Consider the following 22,904-nt stretch of genomic DNA (forward strand, 5'->3'; position numbering starts at 1 on the left):
GAAGCCTGAAGATTGATGCTGAGGCCATGAATGCTGCTTACTGGCTTGCTTGCTTGGGATGCTTGGCTTGCTTGGGATGCTTTCTTCTGTGACCCAGCACTGCTTGCCCAGAGATGACACCAGCGACAGTGGTCAGGAAAATGGCCCATAGCTTTGCCAACAGGTCAGTGTCATGGAGTTCTCAGTGGAGGCCCAAGCTGACATAAATGAACCTAGCTTCTGTCAAACTGACGCGAAAACCACCCAGCACGTTACTCAAATGTTCACTCCTCCTAAACATGAACAATCCTTCGTCGAGTTAGGGTCCTGTCAAGAAGTCTTTGTCCTGCTTAAAGCACAAATGTTTTATATAAATCAAGGAGACAATGAGTGCTAATGTGCTTTCAAAAATGATGCAGAGACAGATCAGTCACTTTTATTGTTTGTCCTTAATGACAAATAGATCAAACCCTATTAACACTAATATACCTTCACTATGGTGTGAACTTTTTCCAATACATTTGCTCATCAGGCTAAAATCAGAAACCAAGAATGATTTCCTGGGTATTTGTTGTACAGTGGATGATCTATATTTAAACAAATCCCCAAAGAATCAACCAGGCATATGAGCTCAACACTAGAGTTTGTGTTAATACCTTGTGTTGGTAAAAACAGTGAATTACTTACTACTGGTGGCTAGAAAGAACACCTTAGGGCTCCTATAAAAGAAAGAGACATTTTATGGGTCAACAGGAGCAGCACAGCAGAGGAAGGCAGGCAACTGATTAAAAGGCAAACTGTGATCCGTGTACACATCATATTCCCTTTCTGAATGAAGACTTACCCTTGGCTTTTAATTTAGGCTTATCCTGGAAGTTAGGTTAGCCAATGAATGTAGTAAATATCACACTCAGGAATTTCCCAGCCAGGGTTTTAAGAGGAAGCTGTCTCTATTGTTCTCTTGTTAGAACGTTCATGCTTGCATTACTTCTTTGACCCCAAGCATCATAAAATATGAAGAAACTTAGCCATTAGGATGGAAGAACTCCAAACCAGATGCAAGTCTTACACAGAACTGAGTTGTGAGTGCTGGATTCCCAGTTGAGAACTACCATTGACTGTCAACCAGGTGAAAGACCTATCTTGTATGTTTAAAGCCCAACTTGGCCCTAAAGTAATGGAAGTTCCAGCAACTGCTACATGATGAACTAACGTGACTTTAGTCCACTCAGAGAACTGTAAGCAAAACCAGTACTGATGTAAGTGGAGATGTTGTTAGCAATAGGAAACAAACGTTGTGCACTGCTGCCAGGAAGGAAATGAACTGTCAGTTAGAAAGCAAAGCACAGCAGTGCTGTCTTCAGTGGGTCTGTCACACACTGCTTCTTCTGCCATCGTCTACTTTTGTACCATAGGAAGAATTTCACTAAGTAAAACAAAAAAGAGGGGCTTCACGAATCTAAAGGAACAGAGGTAGCTACACTGTGAACCAGCTGATCAGAAAGATACAAAGGCAGACTGATTCCTGAGTTCCAGGTCAGCCTGGAACACAGCAAGTTAGGGCCCAGGTGTGATAGAAAAGGAAATTTCAGGGCAGGGTCCCACCCAGCTCGCTTAGCATCCGTGTTTAACAGAGGTAGGCAGATCTCTGAATTCTTTTGCAATGTTAAAAAACAAAAACAACAATAAATGTGCTTGCTGTCTCCTAAGAATTATGGGCCTGTAGTCAGCAGATGCTGATTCTTAAGGGTAATCAGAAGGGAACATGGAAGAAATATGTAAATAAAAAGCTGGGCTTTTGTTCTGCATGCTATTTCTAGTGAGAGCCAAGTTCTCTGGAGATCTCTGGAGAGTAAAAACAGTTCTTCAAAAATTTTTTCTTATTTACACAATGGAGTACTACTCAGCTATCAGAAACAACGACTTTATGAAATTCTTAAGAAAATGGATGCATCTAGAGAATATCATCCTGAGTGAGGCAGCCCAGTCACAAAAGAACAGATAATATGCAGTCACTGATAATGGGATACTAACCCCAGAAAGCTCACCCAGAAACAACTCAGACAATATGAAGTTCATGAAAAACAAAGGCCAAAAAAAAAAAGATGAAAAATCATTATGCTTAATCTTTACACACCAAGAAAACTGACTATTTCCAGGTTACATCTTGTTTTACATGTACTTTATTGTAATAATGTACTCATTGTAAATAGTAAGATTTTAAGGCATACTATCAAGGTAAAATCAAGCACTAACAAAAATGTATTCATATACTTTTATGCAAAAATGCTTTTAAAATCTGTACATTTATCTTTGTTTTTTAAAATAAAGTTGTTCAATTAAAAAGAAAAGAAAAGAAAAAATTCTTTCTTAATAGTATTTCTGACTTGGTCAGAGGATCCAATACTTTTTTATAGCAGTTTTACTGACTTTGGTCTGAAAACACATGAGCTATCCAGGCAACTTTTAGTTTTTTAACCAGCAGAAAGAACAGTTTCATTTAAAGAGTTTTTAGAATAGCAAGAAAAAGCTGTCTGGAGCAGAAAAGTAGAGAGAGAAAGAGGAAGGAAGAGAGGGAAGAGGAAGGGAGAGAAAGACAGAGACAGAGGGAGAGTGCGTCCGTAGCCCAGAAAAACCTCAGCAGAACCTAAACTTAGACCCACAAAAAAATAAATAAATAAAAATAAAAATAAATCACCACAAAATCCTGGAATACAGTTTAAAGTTGCTTAACTTTACAAACGGTATTATACCATGTATAAAGTTAGCATTCACCTAATCATTTCTAAGTAGGTTTGATTATGTGTGTATCTATCTAAGACAGTCTTATTATGCAGTGCACACTGTCATTAAACTTGAAATCTTCCTTCCTGCTTCAACTGTTGGAGCTGAAATGACAGGTTTGAACCATGAAGTCTAAGTTAAATTCTACCTGTGTCCACACGTATGTCATTCTCCCTGATAAATAAAAATATATCCCCTAAAACGTACTTATTCTTAATTAATAAATGTTTGGGTTAGAGCCATCAACATTATGTTTTTATAGTTGCATGTGTGCGGGAATTTACCTAAGGTATAAACAGGTAAAGAGTACAGCCATTGAACTCCGCAAGGCCAGATGGCTCTCTGAAGAGTGTCTCATCACACTACTTTATCAGCATGTCCACGGCTTAGCTTTTCAAACAAGTGAAAGTCAAATAGTATTGGCTATAGCCTTAATCAATCTCCTATGCAGGTAAACATGTTCATGTCTAATCACATGTTGTGTAAATGCCTTGAGGTTTCTTTTTGTATCTTTTTAAAATCACTTTTCTAAAGGATCATGGACAGAAAGTTAACTAGCTCATCCTCTTGGTATTGAATGCATACATGATTTTAGTATGGTACTGAGTTAACTAAGCAGTGCATCTGACTCTCACATGTGTTATTAGCCTGTAGTTTTCTTTTCCCTGGCTAGCCCCGATTTTGACAAGTTATCTCAGCCTCATGCAATCTGGAAAACCTTCCCTCATCACATGTGCTTTGACCGAGGGGTAAAAGGCTGAGGCCAGTGTTGATAAAAAGAAAAAAAAAAAAACCTTAATTTGTTTACTCGTCAACTCTACTGAGCATGTCTACTAAGCTTCTGGAATTCAACTAGAATTTAGCTTTGTAGACTTTAGTCTGTTTGATCCCTTTCATTTATTTACTTTCCTTTTCTGAGCCAGCCCTCACCTGTCCTTGTTCTGTGCCGAGGCCCAGAGCCTTGCTGCTGTGAGGTAGGGGTGCAGCTGCCCTCTAATGTGTGTCACTAAACTCTCTGTCACTGGGATGTTTCACCACCTATGTATTCTTTGACAAGGTGGCCTTGGGAGCAATTCGTGTGAAATAATCACATTTAAACCTTACCTTGGCTTGACTCCTGAATCCCAACCACCCTCCTCCTATCTCTCAGATTTTCCCAGTTATTTTCTTATTTTAAAATTTCACATTAATGTTGCATAACAATATTTATTCAGTGTTACATGTGTTTACAATTTCTACAATTTCTTTAAATACTTCACTATGATTGCTTTATACAAATAGCACTTTAAATTTACAATACTGATCATTGTGTCTGTTCATTAACACTTCAATTTCAAATCTTGCTTCCTGAGTAATTTTTCTTACCATAGACCATTCTTTTTCAGTGTCTGTAGTGAAGGGTTGTTTCTCGGTTTCACTTCACACCAATTTACCACTCTTCACAGTTGCCCTCACCATTCTGAAGATATTTTTCCGCCTTCTTGGGTAGTCTGCTGTGTACCGACTGACTGGCCTTGGCTGAGCATCTTCATAGCCCCTTTGGCTTTTTAGGAACCTTGTTTCGTACTTGTTCACTTGTGGATTTGTTTCTTCAATTATAAGTCTGCTTTGCTAACGAGTGTCAGGCACCTGTTGTCTAGGTGCCGCCTCCCTTCCGTTCTCCCTCACGGCTCTCCTCGACCCGTCACTCCTCCCTCCTCCAGCTCTCTGACCTCTTCAGCCGAGTCCACTCCACCCAACAGCCCAGTTTCCTCTCTTCCTTTCCGAGGTGCACTCCTTGGCTCGATCCCTTATTCTCTACACTGTTGATGTAAACCTTGGGAATGACTTTGACTTTTTCCTGCAGTTCATTTCTCCCTGTCTCACTGCATCTTGTACCTCATGATATATGATCAGGAAAAAACACTGCTTGATCATAACTGACAGGAGCTGTGGGCCTAAGTTAGGAGTGCTGCTCCTTTATTTCTGCCAGGAGCTACACAGGACTACATGGGAGAGCTGCTGCATATTAACTGCTCTAACCAGGATAGCATCTCAGGTTTACATTTCGCTTTGCTTGAGTGCTGCTACTGGCATCTGCCATCCACGAAACCACAGTCCATGTGTATCCATGGCCCCCAATTCCAACGCCCATAAAGCACTGCAACTGGGTACACATTGGAAAGGTCCTCTAGGACGGGCACACCAGATAATTCCTCATGACACATCTGCCATGGTTGCTACTGACTGCTTAAAATTCTAATATTCTGATCAATGGCTGCTCCAACTCAGCAGTACTAAACTTTGACCCTTCTGAAAATATAAAATACTGATTTGTTACATGCAACTCCATCTAGATGCAGTTTACCTTTGGAAACCTGAGTCAGATAATGAAAGCGGGCTAAACAAGGCAGCTGGTGACCTCATGTAAGTCAGAGACACATCTAACAGACACTAGCAGAGCTTGTTGCTAGCTTCAGTGTGGTGGACATTTACATCTTTTTTTTTTCTCTGTAGCTGTTGCTCAGTGATTTCGGGATGGGGGGAGCTCCTGGGCCTCCCCCTAGTCACTGAAGTAATGGAAGGAGACGCCGGCAGCCAGCACTGCGAACGCTAGAGCTGCGATCACACCTAAAAGGAAACAAACAGACATTGCAAGTGATGAGCAAGGAAAGGAAGGCCTGACCCATAGGCTCTGAGGTAACATGGCCAATACAGCTGCACACACAGAGACATACACATGTATGCACACACTACAACATGCACAGGTATGTACAGACTAAAATCTAGTGATGTCTTAGAGAAAAATATAGTAATGCATTTGAAAAACTAAGTCACAAAGTGTCTCTCTTACATAGATGCAACTAACAAGGAAGAAACAGCTCTCAAAGCTTCTGTAAATATATATGTGTATGTATGGATACATACACATAAACACATATACCAGCTGTCTCATACTTAGATTACATGGAAACAGCTCCAGTGGGTAGTGCTTCTCAATTATTAAAATGCAGGTTTATCTGTGTAGCTATCATCAACCTCCGTCATACTTCATAAAATACTAACATTTTGGCTAATTGAAATTAGCTTTAAGATTAAAAAGAAAACTCAAAATCAGCTCATTTTCAAAGTCAAAAATTAAAAAAAAAAAAAAAAAAAAAAAAGCAAATACCTATGTTCTGTTGGATTTTCACCCCAATGGTTTTTCCTGGTTGTTCTGATTGTTCATCACTGGTGCTGCTTGGTGAAGCCTCACTATTTACAGGGGAAGCCACACAAGCTGCAAGAAATCAGGACAAGCTCTATATAGACTGAAAACTGCCATTTTAAAATAACATAATAAAGAATAAACACAATCAACAGCATTTTCCTCCCATTCACCTATTTTTAAGGATCTCTTTATTTTTATTTTAAAATTTGTTTATTCTGTGTGTGTGTGTGTGTGTGTGTGTGTGTGTGTGTGTCTGTGCACCGGCATGATGTCTGTGCTGTGTAGCTGGTATCTGTAGAGATCAGACCTCTTTCGCTGGACTTACAGACAGCTGTGAACTGCCACAGGGGTGCAGAACCTGGGTCCTGTGCGAAAGAGCCAAGTGCTCCTTAGTAATCTCTCCTGATGCCTGGTCGTCTTTTATACGACATGAATTTGTTCATAACTCAATATAGCTGAAATCAATTTCATGGAATACATATCAAAGCGACAGTCCTCAGAAAACATGATGTAGTTTTATTATTGATCTAAGCCAAACTAAATGAACACAAGTTTATGAATGATATGCATGTGGGTACACGTGTTCCAAGGTAGGCGTGTGGCTCTGAAGACAACTTTTAGGAGTTGGTTCTCTCCATTAACCAAGGGTTCCTGAGATGGATGTCTGGTCATCAGACTTGTAGTGGGCTACTCCCCAGCCCAAATGTAAGTTTTTACTTCATTTTGCTGCCAATAATTGATATACGTCTGCCTATGTGAATTTACTAGACGTTAATTAACAGAGTCCTGGAGATTCACTCGATATCCCTAAAGTGGTAGTACAGTAACCGTTACAGAACTCTAGAGAACCATGCTGGAAAATCAGTATTTCAGATTGATCCCTTATTAACAACAACAGCCATAGTACAGCTGTGTGTGTGTGTGTGTGTGTGTGTGTGTGAGAGAGAGAGAGGGGACACACTGAAGATAAAACGCCATCATGTGTGTGCCCACTGCACTGGCACAGCCGAATACGGATGACATGTTAAACTACTGAAGTCATCAGGACTGACAATTGCCATCTCGCCAGCCACCCAGAACTTGAATTCTTTAAACAGATGAGTTCCCTCACCCTGTAGAACTATAGTCCGCATGTCACACACCTGAAATGTCAGAACTCAGGAGTCTGAGGCAGAAAGAGCACATCTGAAGAAAACCTGGCTATAGAAGCTGATGCAGCTTTAAAAAGGGAAAGGCAGTAGCTTGCGATATAACTGAATCGGAGCGCGCCTTTCGACCACACGCAAGGCCAAGCTTCATTCCTAGCACCACAGTAATCAGTCAGTATTATTTATTTTTCCTTGAAATTACTAATGGTCCCCAGGCATGGAATCGGGAACATGCATGGAATTGGGAAAAAGGAGTTCAAGGCCTGCCTGAACCATATAACAAGGCATCTTAGTAGTAGGAGGCTCGCCTACCACGCACAGAACCAGGGTTTCAACTCAGCGTGGGACAGAACAAATGAGTAAACAATGAGTATTAGGAACAGAGAACACTGGCTGCAGCACCAAGGCAGACTTGACAGAGACGGGCTTCGGCGTATTTTAGAAGTGTGTCTTCAATGTATTTTCTCCGTACTGTAGTCAGAGTTCATCTGAGTTACTCACTTACCGTCGGGAGTGACTAACACAACCATTACTGAGTCAGTCTGACAAACAAATTGTATTTTTATCCCTTAAGTCCTTTAAAAGTATGTTATTTGAAGATATTTACATGGTAAAATATGTATTTTCAAACATAGCAACTACCTGACAACTACATTATAGAAGAAAAAGAATAGTAATGAGAAAGTAATTTCAAAACTTTAGAGATAATACCAAATATTTAGAACGTTTACTCGTCCTAATGTGTAACATTTCCATTTTTGAATCTCAGTGATTTTCAGAGGTTTATTGTATATAGAAACCCTGATACACTTATGTAAATCTGAGTACATTACTAAAATTTCTGTTCATACTTTACCAATGCTATTTTTGTTAGTGTATGAGTTCATTGTACTGTATTAGCCTTCATTTATTCTGTATTTCACTTTAGAAAGTACCCCGAAGGATTGGGGCTTGGGAAGGTCTGAGGCAGGTATGCATCTATTGGTGGCCAGCCCAGACTCAGGTCACAGCACAGCAACTGTGCATCTAAAAGAAAAAACAAAAACCTACACACCCAGTGTGTTTGGGAAAATTGAAAAAAGAGTGGACAAATGAATAGAACCCCAAACAAATAGGAAGTTTAGCTAAAAGTCCTTCATATAGACATCATTATTATGGGGTAGGGTAGTTTTATTACCCTACCCCATAATAATAAAGATCACAGTCACTATTAAAACTATATATAATTATTAAAATATCCCCTCCGATTTAACAACAATTTTTATTCTTGGCTACATCTCAGACTAGTGTTAATCTAAAATGCCTGGTCATTTTCACTTGGTTCTTCCTTCGGTATCAACTTAAAGAAGTGTCCCTGACTCTCATACAGAGATGGTGCCCCTGCTGCTTATCTGGCAGTTGGTTCACTTTTCTATTACAGAACTAATTACCTTGTTCACAGCAGTCTATTTCTCTGAACGTCCTTCTGTGTTGCAAGATTCTTGAGAAGTACCACTATATTGTACAGTTAGAGTCCTAATGTTCAATATATTGTAAGCAATCAATACATAGCAACGAATTTTATTAGCTTGGTTATAATTCATTCAAGTTTCAAAAGCTGGGTAGAGTCTGAGAAGGTTGTGCTTCCTGGTGTGAAGGGCATACTGTCAGTGCATGACTCAGTACCACAAACAGAAGAGTGAGCACACTGTACAAAGTCATGCTTTCCCATCAGCATGGTTTCTATAGCAGCATATATACACATAGGTATCCGTATCTATCTCCAAACTACTTCTTTGTTCCTATAATAGCACCTTACTATATTCTCTGACATATCTCTATCTTTAAAATCACATTATAGAATATTGTTATATTTTAACTTGTTTGGTTTAGACAACAGAAATCTTTTTTCCTCACAGCAGTACAAGCTAGAAGCTGATGATTGCGGTATGACCACTTTTGGTTTCTTTCAAGGACACCCTCCTTGGCTTCCAGAGATCTCCTACTTCCCTTTGCCCTCGCTGCCCTTTCCTTGCTGTGACATCTTTTCTTGGCCCCTTTATTCACACACACTAGGATGCAGCACAGTCTGACTACAGCTTATGCTATCGGTATCATTTAACAAAATCACCTCTTAAATGTCTTCAAAAACAGTCACAGACTACGGTACTTGAAGTTAAAGCATCAATATTTTGGTGAGGATGGGTATATAATTCTACCCATCCTGGCAATTAATACTTGGGATGGTCTAGTATTTGGTAATGGTAATAAGTAACTGTTCCCTTATGAATACATGTCACAATTTTGGTAATTGTTTTAGAGTGTACTCCTACTTATAAAAATACAGTTGAGGCCAGATGTGATGGTCCAAACCTAGCAGAGGCAGGTTGATCTTTGATGCCAGGTTTGTCCATAGGAAGTTCATGGCCAACCAGGGCTACATAATGGAGGAACTGTCTAAAACGTTTTTATATCTTACTGTATAACAGTGAGTCCTGAGCTGATGGCAGCTCAGTCGCATTTGCATAAAATGAAGAGGCTCCCAGTTCATCTCCAACAGAACGTCAGGTTCCACCAGTGTCGGCTGTATATGTCTCATTCTTTGCCTGCTCTTCACTGCACCAAGATTATATCATGCTAAGTGACTCACCTATACCAGTTAGTGTGCGGTAAGTACAGTCCCCTTATGACATTCACACAGTGAATCTGATTTAAACATTTCACTGGTCAAAGTACATGAACATAAAGTTGATTTGGTGAACTGTTTTAAGAATGGCAAATCAGAGTATACTTAAGAAAATAGTTCTTTTTTATTTCTTCAAATCACTAACTCATTGAAAGATACAAGCCATTTCCTAGTAAAATACACAAATATTTTCAGTAGGCTTCTAGGCCTTCTGAAGCCAATTCTGACCCTAAGAGTTTAGGTATCACAGACTAGAAATCCCCAAGCCAGAGGAAAGCAAAGGAAGGGAAGGCAAACAATGTTGTTTGGAAACCTTCACAAGGAGAATGAAGTCTGGGGTACTATGTGCTCTAAAGTATTTACGACAGTTAGCCTCAACTTTAAAGCATGAAGTCAGTCAGGAAGCAGCCAAGCATTGTACTGGCCATATTCTTGAAGGAAGGAAAGGTTATACAGGAAGGACAATGTATGCCCATACTGGGACATGGATTTCTATACTAGATTCTGTACAGATCACAGAAACTCCAAAAGCCATTTACTACCCAGTGGTTTTCAACCTGTGGGCCATGACCCTTTGGGGGGAGGGATTACACATGAAATGCTGCATATTAGATGTTTACCTACGACGAACAATAGGAACAATGAACACTGTACTGTTCCCTGATGGGGACTGGGAATTAAACAGAAGTAAGAAACCAGAAAAGGAACTTTTAAAATTGCCACATTCAAATTTAATAAACATTCATATTCAAAAGTAATCCAAAAATTTTCTACCAAACTACAAATTTCTAAAATAAGTTGTTTTTGCTCAGTACCTATTATTTGCCAATGATCAATCTAGTTACATAACACTTATAAATATATTTGTGTATTTCCTATATATGCATTTTTATATCTTGTACTTACTACAAATAAAAAAGCAAATCAAATGAAATCTTCCAAAGCTTGAAATCAAGTTTGCAAACAAAAGCTTGAGGCACCGACGGGCTATAGAAGCTGATACACCAAAGGTCAGCACTCTACCAAATCACCTTCAGCTCACTCTGGAACTGCCCTCCTGACTTTCCTGTCCTCCTTATACAATGAGGACATAAACGAAATGACAAGTTACACAGAGAGAACTTTATAAAACAGTTTGAGAGAAACTTTTTCTCAGACTGAAATAAGTATTTCCACACATTTAAGGCTGAATTTTTCTCATGAAGATTCACTTGCTAGACTCAAAAAACATTTGATATGTTTTAAGTTTGGGTAAAGTTTCCAAAGAAAACACTTATTGGTTTGTTTGTTTGCTTGTTTGTTTATGTGTAAAGTTTGTTTGTATTTATGTGTCTGTGTTTATACAAACCTCAGTTAATATTTCAAAGTATTAAACAGGATTAGCTTTAAAAGAACAGGAAGGCATGGTGAGTTTAGGTGTGGCTTAAACAAATTTTAATTACCTGTGTTTACTTCCTCTGCAACTTCCACGTCTTTTATCTGAATCTCATGATCTAACATCTCTGAAAAATGGTCTCTGATTTCTTCAGCTGATTCATCGCCAAATTTATAATCACACAACATTACAGTAGATCCAGGAAGGGGAACAAAAACTCGCTGAGGAAGTTCATAATCTGAAAAGAAATATAATACTTATTTCAAAAATATAAAAATGTTGAAATGAGTTTGAAATGACAATAATGTCTTACTTTCTAATTGACAAAATTGCTTTTATTGAGTTCTTTCGTCAATTTCCCTGGCTTCTTCAACAGGCTCTAAGCAATGTGCCTATGAAATATACACCCCCTCCTTGCCTTTAATGAGGAGATGTTGCTAATCACATGTCCTTATAGGACCAACTATGTCCTATGGTGGAGTGTCCGGTCAATTTTATAACTCCCTGATAAATAGCCACCCTTTTGTTTTAATCTTATAAGTACTATAGATTTTATTGCCAACTTTTTCTTCATTTATGAATGTTCAAAGTCAAAACAAGGGCCTTCCCAGTCTCTGTCTCCCTTAAACTGGGAACAGAAGTCTATACCACCACATCTGGCTTTATTCTGGGTATCCATGCCTGGGCGTAAGCACTGTTATCCAGGGAGCCATCTCCTCTGCCAGCATGTTTCACCTTTCTTAGGATACTTACTAATTAGACTGTCTCCAAATTTCTAAAAAACTTACTAATGACATAAATATAACTGCTATTACTCTCAAGATGCAGCTCTAACAAATGAACACGAAAGCAGACTTCATTGTAAAGAATAACCACTTTGTCTGAATCAAATATGATTAAAAAGCTATATTTGTATAAGTATAAAGAGCAAGTAGAAAATCGGGGTCATTCTGTCAGCAATCTACACTTCCTCCTCCAGAAACCAGGGTTCCTTTATATAACTACAAACAGAAAATGCTGAAGTACTCCTTAAGTTCACGGGAAATACAGTTACATAAACTACATGATTTTCCCACTTTTGGTGTATGATCTCATTTGTGTAGAACAAAGAGTAATGTTACTCTCTGACTACACTGCCTCCTAGTGTTAGGATTATATAACTGCACTTTGTAGCACAGCATGCAAAAATAGGATGGTATTATTTTGAACCAAACATACTTGAATCTTAAGTTAAAAATTCAAAGATGGCCTTAATATGCATGGGTAATTGATGTTCAAAATTTAAGAGCACTTCAAATCTAGATTCTAGATTTACCTGAAGAAAGAACGTTATAAAACTGAATGCCAAAGAATTTGTTGTAATACATTTAATGACTCATTAAAAGAGGGGAAACTACTTAGAAATCAGAAATTCACTCACCAGCAGAACAGTAGGAATGGAGACACAAGGGCATAGTTCCAAAAAGCATAATTAACATTACTTTTGAGTATAAGATTATGTTAATTTGAAAGCCAGGACTAGTATGGAAGAAAATTATCAGTCTTACTCTGCTGTGAACCCTGCTAGCCACAGTGACAACTGGCCTGTCAAGACACGTCTACTTCTGAATAGGCACAAATGTCATGAGAGTAACCAGTCAGTTTCTCACTACTACAGCTAGAAAGCCATTTCTAGTACCATGTTAGGGTGAGAAGGGCTGCTGGCTAGGTCACTAGGTCAGACACATTATGCTGGTAAATGGGCATCACATTAAATGACTGCTGATGACTTATGGTTACGCTCTTGGATTAGCCGGTCTCAGCCAGAAAAGTCTCCTTTGCAGTGAAGGGCAGTGATGTAGAGACCCATAGAGTGGTCGCGGTGCAGAGAATGAGAAACTACAGAAGGCTCGGCTTTAGATGGGGCGTCTCCGCCACAAGCCATCTCCTCAGGCTCTGGGCCTACTGCAGAAGAGGGACGGAGAGCCAAAGGCCAAGGACGACTATCAGAATCAGCGCTTTCCAGACACGGCAGAGCAACTGCACAGGTGGACAAAGAACACCCGAGACAGCATGCGTACAGTCTGCAAACTCAGGACACATAACTGAGCGTGCTCCAGTGGAAGGCAGCATGTCCAACTCCCCTGGCTGTGTTTTTGTGTGGGTAAGGAGGTTATGGAAAAGGTGAGGGAGGGAGTGAATATAATCAAATACACTAAGAAATTCTCACGGTGGCTGGACAGATGGCTCAGCAGTTAAGAGCACCGGCTGCTCTTCTACAAGTCCTGAGTTTAATTCCCAGAATCCACATAGTGGTTCGCAACTATCTCTAATGTGATCTGGCGCCCTCTCCTAGCATACAGATGCACATGAAGATAGAACACTCACACAGTGAATAAATAAGTAAGTCTTTCAAAAGATTTAAGAAAAAACTGAAAAAATCTCAAATAACTAATTTAAGGTATTTTTTTTTAAGATTTATTTATTTATATGAGTACACTGTCACTGTCTTCAGACACACCAGAAGAGGGCATCAGATCCCATTACAGATGGTTGAGAGCCACCATGTGGTTGCTGGAAATTGAAGTCAGGACCTCTGGGAGAGCAGTCAGCTGAGCCATCTCTTCAGCCCAAATAACTAATTTTAAAAAATGAGAAAGAATGAATGGGTTACAGAAGATTAAGAGGATCTTCCTTGGACCCTTTTGGACAAATGTTGACCCTTTGCTAATAGAAAATGTTCAAAACAATGGTAGAAGAGGGAGAGACAGAAAAGTGAATAAAAGTAAAATAAAAGGGAGCAATAAAAGGAAAAGACAACTTAGTGTTATAAAGCATGCCATAGAATATGACATACATGTTAAATCTTGACATCTTACTGTATGAAACTGTTCAAACAAATACAAAAATACATATTTATAATCATACTTTTTTTTTCTGGCATGTCATTCAAAAGCAGGTCCTCAAATAGTATCTCACAGCGATCAGCAACTGTGTTCAAAATATCTCTCTTCACTGCCTATTGAGAGGAGCAAAAACACAGTAAGAAGTAAAATGCTTCAAACTTGAATTATTTCATTAGAAGAAAACCCATAATTTGCTTTCCACAGTAAGAATATCCACTCAATAAATGACATATCATTTTATTTGTTATTGTTATCTACTTAGCATATCCATCATTATTTTTAACACATAAGTAGCTTAATGATAAATTTATATAACCCACATTTAAATAGTAAATTAGAGTTAAATAAAGAGTTAAATTTTTCATCTAAACAAATCTTTCCAATATTCCAATTAGGAAATGTACTATAAGGTAAAAGTTGGCCATCTTTTAAATTTCTGCACTGTGAAACAGTACCTAACAATTCTTTGAATACTTCTGTTAAGAATCTGAGCTTCCCTCAGAAGAATACTTTTAAAGTACTGATGTATTACAAGGATGGAACATTTGTTTACGAAGCCCACATAGACAGTCTACACATAAAGATGTAAAAACAGATTGAACCTTTATAAATTAAGGTGACATTAATAACCATGAAGTTGTAGGATTTTTCCCTATTAGTTCGGTTGCTTCAGAGGTCCCCATTCTAAGTCACCCTCCTGTACCTGCACAGCATCTTTAACCTTGGGCCTGTTGCTATGGAGATAAGCTCTGCATTTCACGTTCCCACGAAGGTTTACAGAGCCACTGCAGATCTGGACTGCAGCTGTGCATCTGTGGTCTGAATTCAGGAGCTGGAAGATAAAATCACTTCAGTTCTGACATCATTAATTATATGAGACATGTAACTATCGTGTGCTCGTTTTATATAAAAGGAAATACCTTTCCGCCTAGGTTCTCCAAAATATTCTTTGCAAGTTCCTAAAAGTTCTTTATATGTCTTTTATAAGTTGCATATTATTTTATGGGCATTCTTAATATAGATAGAAAACCAACTACATCTCAATGGTTTCTTATTAACACGAATATTTAAAATACTAACACTTAGTATACGTCCTAAGAACACACTATTTGTGGACTCGTCAGGTAAGATTATGAAGATAAAGGACATAAAGAAGGCGTGCTGCAGTAGGAGACACAGTATGGGATGCAGGACACCACAACATGGGAAAATTCTAAACAATGACTAGACACACATCTCTGTGATTTCAATACATAACTTTTATATGCTAACGGCAACCTATGCTTTTCTCATATAAGGCCCTATCACCAGCTAGAGCAGTCAGCAGAAAAAGCAATTAATGGTTTCAGAGGGATGACGGGGGTGTCTTCACTTCACCAGCCCTACATCTTCAGCCCAACCTGTATTCAGTACATTTACATTTTTATTACTTAATGCAAACAAACGTTTTGCAGGGGACATATGCCTGTGTATGTGCTCGTGCAGGACTGAGGAGGCCAGAGATGATGTCATAGTTATAAGTGGATGATTGGTAGCTGCCATGGGAGTGCCTGGGTCCTCGGCAGGAACAGTAAGTGTGGGTGCTGCAGTCAGTCTCAGTGCTGACACAAAGGCAGCTGCTAACAGCCCTGCTGCCTGGGAATCGCTGCTTCCCACAAGTCATCAACCAGCTCTGTTCTCAGTCTTTCCACATCCTCCTCTGTATAGATCGGAGCCTTGAGGAGTATAATAAAGAGTCTCACTCAGGGCCCAGTGCTCCAAAGACTCTGGCTCTCCTAACATTCCACAACTACAGCCAATTACCATTGGCTGTGAGAAGCTCCTCTGATGAGGGTATGTAAATATGTTATTAAAAGTCCTAAATTGATTTAGCACGATAATGGTAGGTTGTCCCTGAGGTCCCACGACTCATCTAGGCTCAGGTTCCTGACCTTACTAACAGTGTCAGGGACGGTTCTCTCTCGAAGGAGGCCTTAAAGCCAATTTAAATAAAAAGAAGTAGCTGGACAAGTCATTGTTGTAACTCTTCGGATTTATGGCAGGGCGAGACATGATTACTTTTCTCTCTGGTAGCATGTATAACATAGCCTAAGTATACGTTATAAACTCAAAGAGGCTGTGATCACAGACAAGCTCAAGCCAAACACAACCTCAGCATGCAGAAGATGAAGTGAGCATAAAGTCTTACTCTTAGCCAAACACAAAAACAAGACAACAAAAACCATTTGCAATTTCTAGCTTCTAAAAGAGAAAACAAGTCAGTTTTCTTCACTAGAGTGACACTGGGAATATGAATACACACTCCAGGAGAGGCCCCATGCTCAGCTGGCCCACACCGCAGACTTAATTCAATTCATATGTGGATTGGTATTTTGTGAACCCATGTAAGGTCCTAGTGCTCACAGAGGCCAAAGGAGGTGCTGGACCCCTGGAACTGGGGTAGCATTCAGTCGTGACCCTCCAAGTTGTGCTGGGACTGGAACCTTCCTTGATCTGATCAAGAGCAGTCAATGCTCCTAACGGAAGAACTGTCTCTCCAGCCCCAGACTGAATTCTGTTTGCTTGATTTTTTTTTTTTTTTTTTATTTTATATTTTGGGGACTTTGTGTTCATTCAAATGAAACCCAATGAAAACACTAACATTTGGGAGTTAAGATTTTTTTCTATTATTTTTTTATTCTTTGAACATTAAACAATACTACCTTCATGACCTCCTCCCATATCCCCCAAGTCCCTTCTGCCTCCTAACTTCAAGTCTTTTCTATACTTCATATCTTCATTTTTGTTAATCAACTGGAGCTAGATGTTGATGTGTAGGTGGGATTCTGACTAAAGGCAGCAGGACACAGATGGTACAGGTAAAAAACGAAGTGTGAGGATAAAGACTCCATGGCAGACATCTAGGAGCAGTTAGAAAATTTAAAAAAAAAAAAAAAAAAACGCTAACACCATAAAGTGCCGTGACTTAGACATTTTAGTTCGGCAGTATCCGGAAGTAAGTCAAACTGTAAAGGGCCATCATGTGAAGAACAGCAGGTCTTGAGCTAAAAAACAACTCTAAAACCTAAAGTCAAGTAGAAAACACTAGACAAAAAAGTCCTGCTAAGTACTATAACAACAACAACAACAAAAACACTAGAAAAACACCGTGTGGAGATCCAATGCCCACTTGACAATATTATACAGTTAGACACAGACACATTATGAATCCAACTGTCTCCATTTTCTAATTTAATTTAAAAAGCTGAGAGTTCTGGTAGTATATCTGGGTTTCAAAGTTTAGGGTAACACTGAAATGAAGTTTCTTACACTTCCTATAATCATGGTCTGTTCTCCAAGACAGCTTGAGGCAGTATTAAAATTAACAGAATTTAAAAATAACTAATAGGGCTGGAGAGATGGCTCAGCAGTTAAGAACACTGACTGCTCTTCCAGAGGTCCTGAGTTCAATTCCCAGCAACCACATGGTGGCTCACAACCATCTGTAATGGGTTCCGATGTCCTCTTCTGGTGTGTATGAAAACAGCGGCAGTGTATGGACATACATAAAATACATAAATAAATCTTTTTAAAAATTAATTTTAATTTAAGTGATTTTTATTTAATTCAGTTTCTTCAATATACCCAACTTTAAATTTCCAAATACATGTACAATTTTAAAACCTCATGCCAAAAAAAAAAAAAAAAAAAAAAGAGAGATTTGCTAATTAATAACTTTGGAGCGTCTTGAGATTTATTTTATTTTTTGATTGTAAGTGTTTTGTCTACATGTGTGCCTATGTGTGTGCCTGGAACACATGGAGGTTCCAGGGCACTAGATTCCCTGGAACTAGAGTTATGGACAGTAAAGAGCCACCACATGGGTGCTGGAAGTGAAACGTATACGCTCCACAGAAATAACAAACACTGAGTCACTGTTCCAGCGCCTTTGGAGACTTTCTTATCAAATTAGAGTATAAGATAAAGATATACGTTAAGTATATGACAACTCTCAGTGTATCAACGTACATTATCCTTTAAGTTTCTAAGAATTCAACTTTAATTATCAAATCAACAGCTCAGAAATGTAAATACATACACACACACTCATGTGATTCTGTATGTGCTTTAAAATGGCTATCTACCTGCTTTAAGAGCCTGGAGACAGAGAGGGTCAGAATGGTTTAGCCAGAGCAATGCTTCTTGGGAGTAACTTTCTTATAATTGAATGTTTTATATAGCCTCACATCTTTTTGTATTTTTTAATTCATGTAATTATATTCCTACTATTTCATTATGTTTGATGAAATAATTTACTTTAAGTAGTTTTCAAAATATTTACCAGCTGTGTGAGCACTCGGACATCAAAAGAATGAGCAGTTGCTTGCGTATTTCCTCTGCTTTTTTTCTAAAAAATATAAGTAAGAGCCAGACTTTTAAGATTGCACATGAAAAATAAAGAACAATTTAGGAGGTATTCTACATTGTCTAAATAGCAAGGAAAAAATATGTGTTAATAATTTTAAAGTTGCTGTTTTTACAGACACACTGCATTATATATTCTATATCAATTATTATGTTAAAATCATTCCCTCTGCAGTTTTTCTAGATTTGAGATTAGTAAAGTATTTTCTGTAGGTCAAATTCACATCCCACCTTTCTCTGTAAATAAAGATTTACTGGACCAGTGAAGACCATTCCTCTGTATTTTTATCTACGGTCACTAATGGGGCAAGGGCAGGGATGAAGAACTGCACTGAAACAACCGTCTTCTGAGCCCACAGCCAGTACTCTAGTTTGCAGAGCCCTGCTTCACAGGAAAGGTTACCTTCACTTAGGTCAAGGCATTTGAGAGACCCGTGTAGAGTCTTCCCCACAGAAACACAGATGGTAGAACACAAGCTATTATTAAAAGTTTTGAATAAGCTTTTAAATTTGGAGATTAGATAGACCTTAGGTGCAGGTGACATTTCTAATTCCGGATTCAGTATCTTAAGTGCACCAGAAACAGCCTCTCCTTATCAATTTCTGAGAAAAACATCTGCACTTTGCTTTGAAAGATGATAGAGCTCAGGATGATGGCCCTCTCCTGCAGTCCTAGGACTTGGGAGGCAGAGGCAAGCAGATCTGTGACTCTGAGGCCAAGGCTGCAGAGAGAACCTGCATGAAAACAAATACATTAAAAAGACAGGAGATCCTAATTAAGTAAACGAGACTGATTTGAATGAAAACAAGGACTGAAGATAAATCTATTTTCCCTTTAAAACTTATTTCATAAATAAGACATTTTTCTTAACTCACCTGTCCCTCTAACAGGTCACAATCGTTGCCTTTAACTTGTCCATTAATCAGATAAACAGCATTTTCTATTTGCTTGGCCCAGCGTGTAAGTCCACTCTTAAAAACAACACAAAATCTTTCAGATATAAAATTACCCTAAACAAGCCTCCTAGACCTTCTCCATCGACTACACTGAAATCTTGAAAATGTCCAATGTCCATAACACAATCTCTAAATCCAGTGTCATAAATTAAAACACAGTCCTAATCTTTTAGCACCTTATCCATAGTTAATAAATTTTCTGGTCTTTTCTTAAAATGTATACCAAAATTTTTAAAGTCTTAACTACATGAGCATAGAAATAACATCCAATAGTGCCTATAATCTTTTAAAAAGTAGAAATATGAGCCTTGAGTAGCATAAAGCTGTATTAAAGAAAAATTACATACAAACGAAAGAGAATGAAGAAAAACAAAGGAATGAAAACCAGAAAGGAATCAGGGTCAACAGAAGGTCATCATTAGATCTATGGACATGATTAAACTCTACATATGCTAATTAACAAATATTTCTTAAGTTCCTGCTATGCTAAACATACTAGCATTATGATATTATTTTTGCTCAAAATTTTCCTAATCCAGTCAGAGTAACAAGTTCTTTATGCATACAACAATCATTTAAAACAGAGTACAGGTTTGGAGGATTCTAAACATCACAGCCATGTTAACAGCAGAGCGCCCACTCAGCCATCATTGAAGAAACCTTTTCCGTGGATACCTTTGTGTTCTTTTCCAGAGTGTAAGCGACAGAAGTGGCCGACAGTGGGATGTGAATGTTAACGTGAACGGTGCAGTCTAGAGACAGCCATGAGGCAGACACTCTACTCTGATACTTCCAATCTGCTGGTCTTGCTGAACTCTTTATCAAGAAAGAGGTGAAAAAACAAAACATGATATGGCTTAGGTTAAACACATGCATTAAGACAATAATATAAGGTATAAAATCAATAACACAAACAAGCTAAAATCCTCCACTGTGGACCAAATTCCCTGATTTAAGGGAAAAGAAGAAAAGAGTGACCATGCATTAATTTTAGTACTTTCATACACGCTCAGCAATTTTAGCAGCCCTCGTGAGGTAGGTAGAAAAAGGATCAGAAAGCTGTGGAGAAGTCTAACCAGTGCCCCAGGCAAGAGTTTCCCTGGTAGCTTCAGCAGAGCATCGTAAAGACGCTGGTGACAGCCAAGTGCTCCCGAGCTGCCCTCAAATGGCTGTGCTCTCCGCCCTCAGAATTTTTACACTGCCTTTAAACAAATGCTGGCCTGGTTTCCGCGCCACACTGGGAGCTGGCTGACTATACACTGCAGCTACACAAACTCCTAAGTTGCCTTTACCACCAGCTTCTCAAATATAAACCAGGAGACTAACAAAAACAAAAGACAAAACCTGCAAGTGGTCATACACACTGGAAAGAAATGATGGCACTGGAAATTATTAAAACTAAATACAAAAATGAATTTTTATGTTTAAATCAAAAAAAAAAAAAATCAAGAGCGGTTTTTCTTACCTTTGGATCATGGACATCGTAAGTTCGACAAGATAGTCTTTACTAATTAAGGTCATAAATAACTCCAAAACAATTCTTGGTAATAAAATTTAATCCAAAAACTAAAAAAGGTACAAATTACAGTCCTACACTACATATACTTAAAAGGCATTTATAGATATGTAGCTGTACATTTATGTAAGTAAGTGTTTATGTATTATGCATATATATCAATTGCTGACTATAGTACTTATGGTGCTTAAAAAAGCAAACAAAACACACATTTCCCCCTGTTTATAAATAATGCTAACCCTAATATATGGAAAGAGAGCACCTTGGGTTCTTGCTCCAACGTGCTCTACGGAGCACACAGGAGGGCAGAGTCTAAGGAAGCACTTGGTATATGAAGGCATAAGAATTTCTATACTATCCAGCTCGAATCTGGGTACTTCAAATTACACATTTTAGATTTAAAAGAATGAAGGTGAAAAATATATTAACACAGCAAAAATCTTGGTTGCTGAAGCTTGTCTCTGAGAAGAACCTACAGTGCAAAATATACAGGGATAGAGAGCTAACAAAGAATTCAGAATCCTAAATTCTCTCTCTGTCAAACATTATCTGACTCAGCATAATATGATTAAAAGCCATCATGACTATTAATATTGTATTGGCAGCACTAGCCATAGCAATGTGGGGTTTTTGTTTTGGTTGTTGTTGATTTTTGGAAGTAGGGTTTCACCACAAAGCCATGGCTGTCCTGGAACTCACTCCCAGCCTCAAACCCAGAGATCTGCCTGCCTCTGCCTCCCCAGTACTGACAAAGGACATGGGCCGACTGGCAACAATGTGTTCTTTAAAGACAAACTTAATAGTCTTTTCTTCTTAAGAATGAATAAAGTAAATTTAAGGGAAAAACTGTCAGTATATGCATACCACATGCTGTTGTGGGAAGGAAAAGCTGGTTCGTTGCAGGGTCTACTGTGGGTGGTGTGGGCTCATCAACACTCATACTGCAAGTCAGAACTACACACATCCACCATTAACACCTAAATAAAGGATACTTTTTTGTAGAGGAAGAAATGTGAAGTGTCACTCGTTCTGAGATCTCGTCCTCTGTGACATTCCATAGTCTTTTTCTACTCATAGATTTTTCCATAGAAAAGATTAGCTGAAAGACAGAAAAATATACATTAATTCACTGCAAAATGAAAAGTGTAGAAAAAGAAAATGACAATTTCATAGACTATATAATATATTAACTATTTGTGACTTCACAAAACCATTCACATAAAACTAAGTTTTAAGTAAAAAGCACAATTTCCTATAATTAATAGTTAAATGGACATGGTAAACTAATTTTGAGCAACTATTATTTATATGAATACAGAATACAAACTTAATTTTTGTTATAAATGGAAGAGGTGACATTTTAACCAGATGCCCAGTTAGCATTTATTTAAATTTCACAAACCATGAAAGTAGAAGAAATTAGGAGGAAAAAAATCAGAATAGTTACCTAATTTGTGTCAGAAATATGAACCATATATAAAGCATGGCCTTGGAGGCTAGAAGGTCATGAATGTGTCTCTAAGCAGTCTTACAACACTGTGTAAGACTGGGGTCTAATTTGTCATCTAATTCTTATGGTCTACAGGCTAAAAACAAACAATCAGGAGACCCACAGTTTCCTGATCTCAAAGAAATTGCTCCATGAAACAAAGTATTATATAATGACCAAAATTGTGGAAAATAAATAATACATTTTAAAAAGTTACTTCTTGCAGTATCTCTCAAGATACACTATTTCTTTTCTACTTTTATTTTTAATTGAGAAAGTCTCATTATGCAGGCAAAACTATCTGTCTGAAGAGATCGAAGAGAGAACATACACTGGAAACCCTCCCTGGGAATGTGCCACTCGCCGTAGGCCGAGAGCAGCCTCCCACAGCCTCCCACAGCCCTGCCCACTGGACAATCTGATCTAGACACTGCTTCTGTAAGGCTTCTTCCCAGGTGAGTCTAGGTTGAGAGAGAGAACTGAGCAGCATATTCAGAATGTACTCCAAACTG

The 22,904-nt window shown here is 38.4% G+C and overlaps 1 protein-coding gene across 4 annotated transcripts in view; it reads right to left on the bottom strand.

The window, feature by feature from the left end:
* Nucleotides 1–2,216: 2,216 nt before the first annotated feature.
* Nucleotides 2,217–22,904, bottom strand: part of ODR4 (odr-4 GPCR localization factor homolog) — a 30,913-nt gene continuing 10,225 nt past the window's right edge. For all 4 annotated transcript variants that reach the window (XM_080917567.1, XM_080917569.1, XM_080917568.1 and 1 more), the window contains 10 exons: nt 21,896–22,002; nt 20,853–20,889; nt 20,063–20,203; nt 19,307–19,402; nt 18,348–18,413; nt 14,730–14,858; nt 14,049–14,139; nt 11,209–11,379; nt 5,915–6,022; nt 2,217–5,373 (listed from right to left, as the gene is read on the bottom strand). In XM_080917567.1, coding sequence (XP_080773693.1) covers nt 5,306–5,373; nt 5,915–6,022; nt 11,209–11,379; nt 14,049–14,139; nt 14,730–14,858; nt 18,348–18,413; nt 19,307–19,402; nt 20,063–20,203; nt 20,853–20,889; nt 21,896–22,002 — 1,014 coding nt within the window. In that variant the 3' untranslated portion in view covers nt 2,217–5,305. The remainder of the gene's footprint in view (nt 5,374–5,914; nt 6,023–11,208; nt 11,380–14,048; nt 14,140–14,729; nt 14,859–18,347; nt 18,414–19,306; nt 19,403–20,062; nt 20,204–20,852; nt 20,890–21,895; nt 22,003–22,904) is intronic.

The sequence above is a fragment of the Micromys minutus genome (genome assembly GCF_963924665.1).
Source record: "Micromys minutus genome assembly, chromosome: 6".
In the NCBI taxonomy this organism is placed as follows: domain Eukaryota; kingdom Metazoa; phylum Chordata; class Mammalia; order Rodentia; family Muridae; genus Micromys; species Micromys minutus.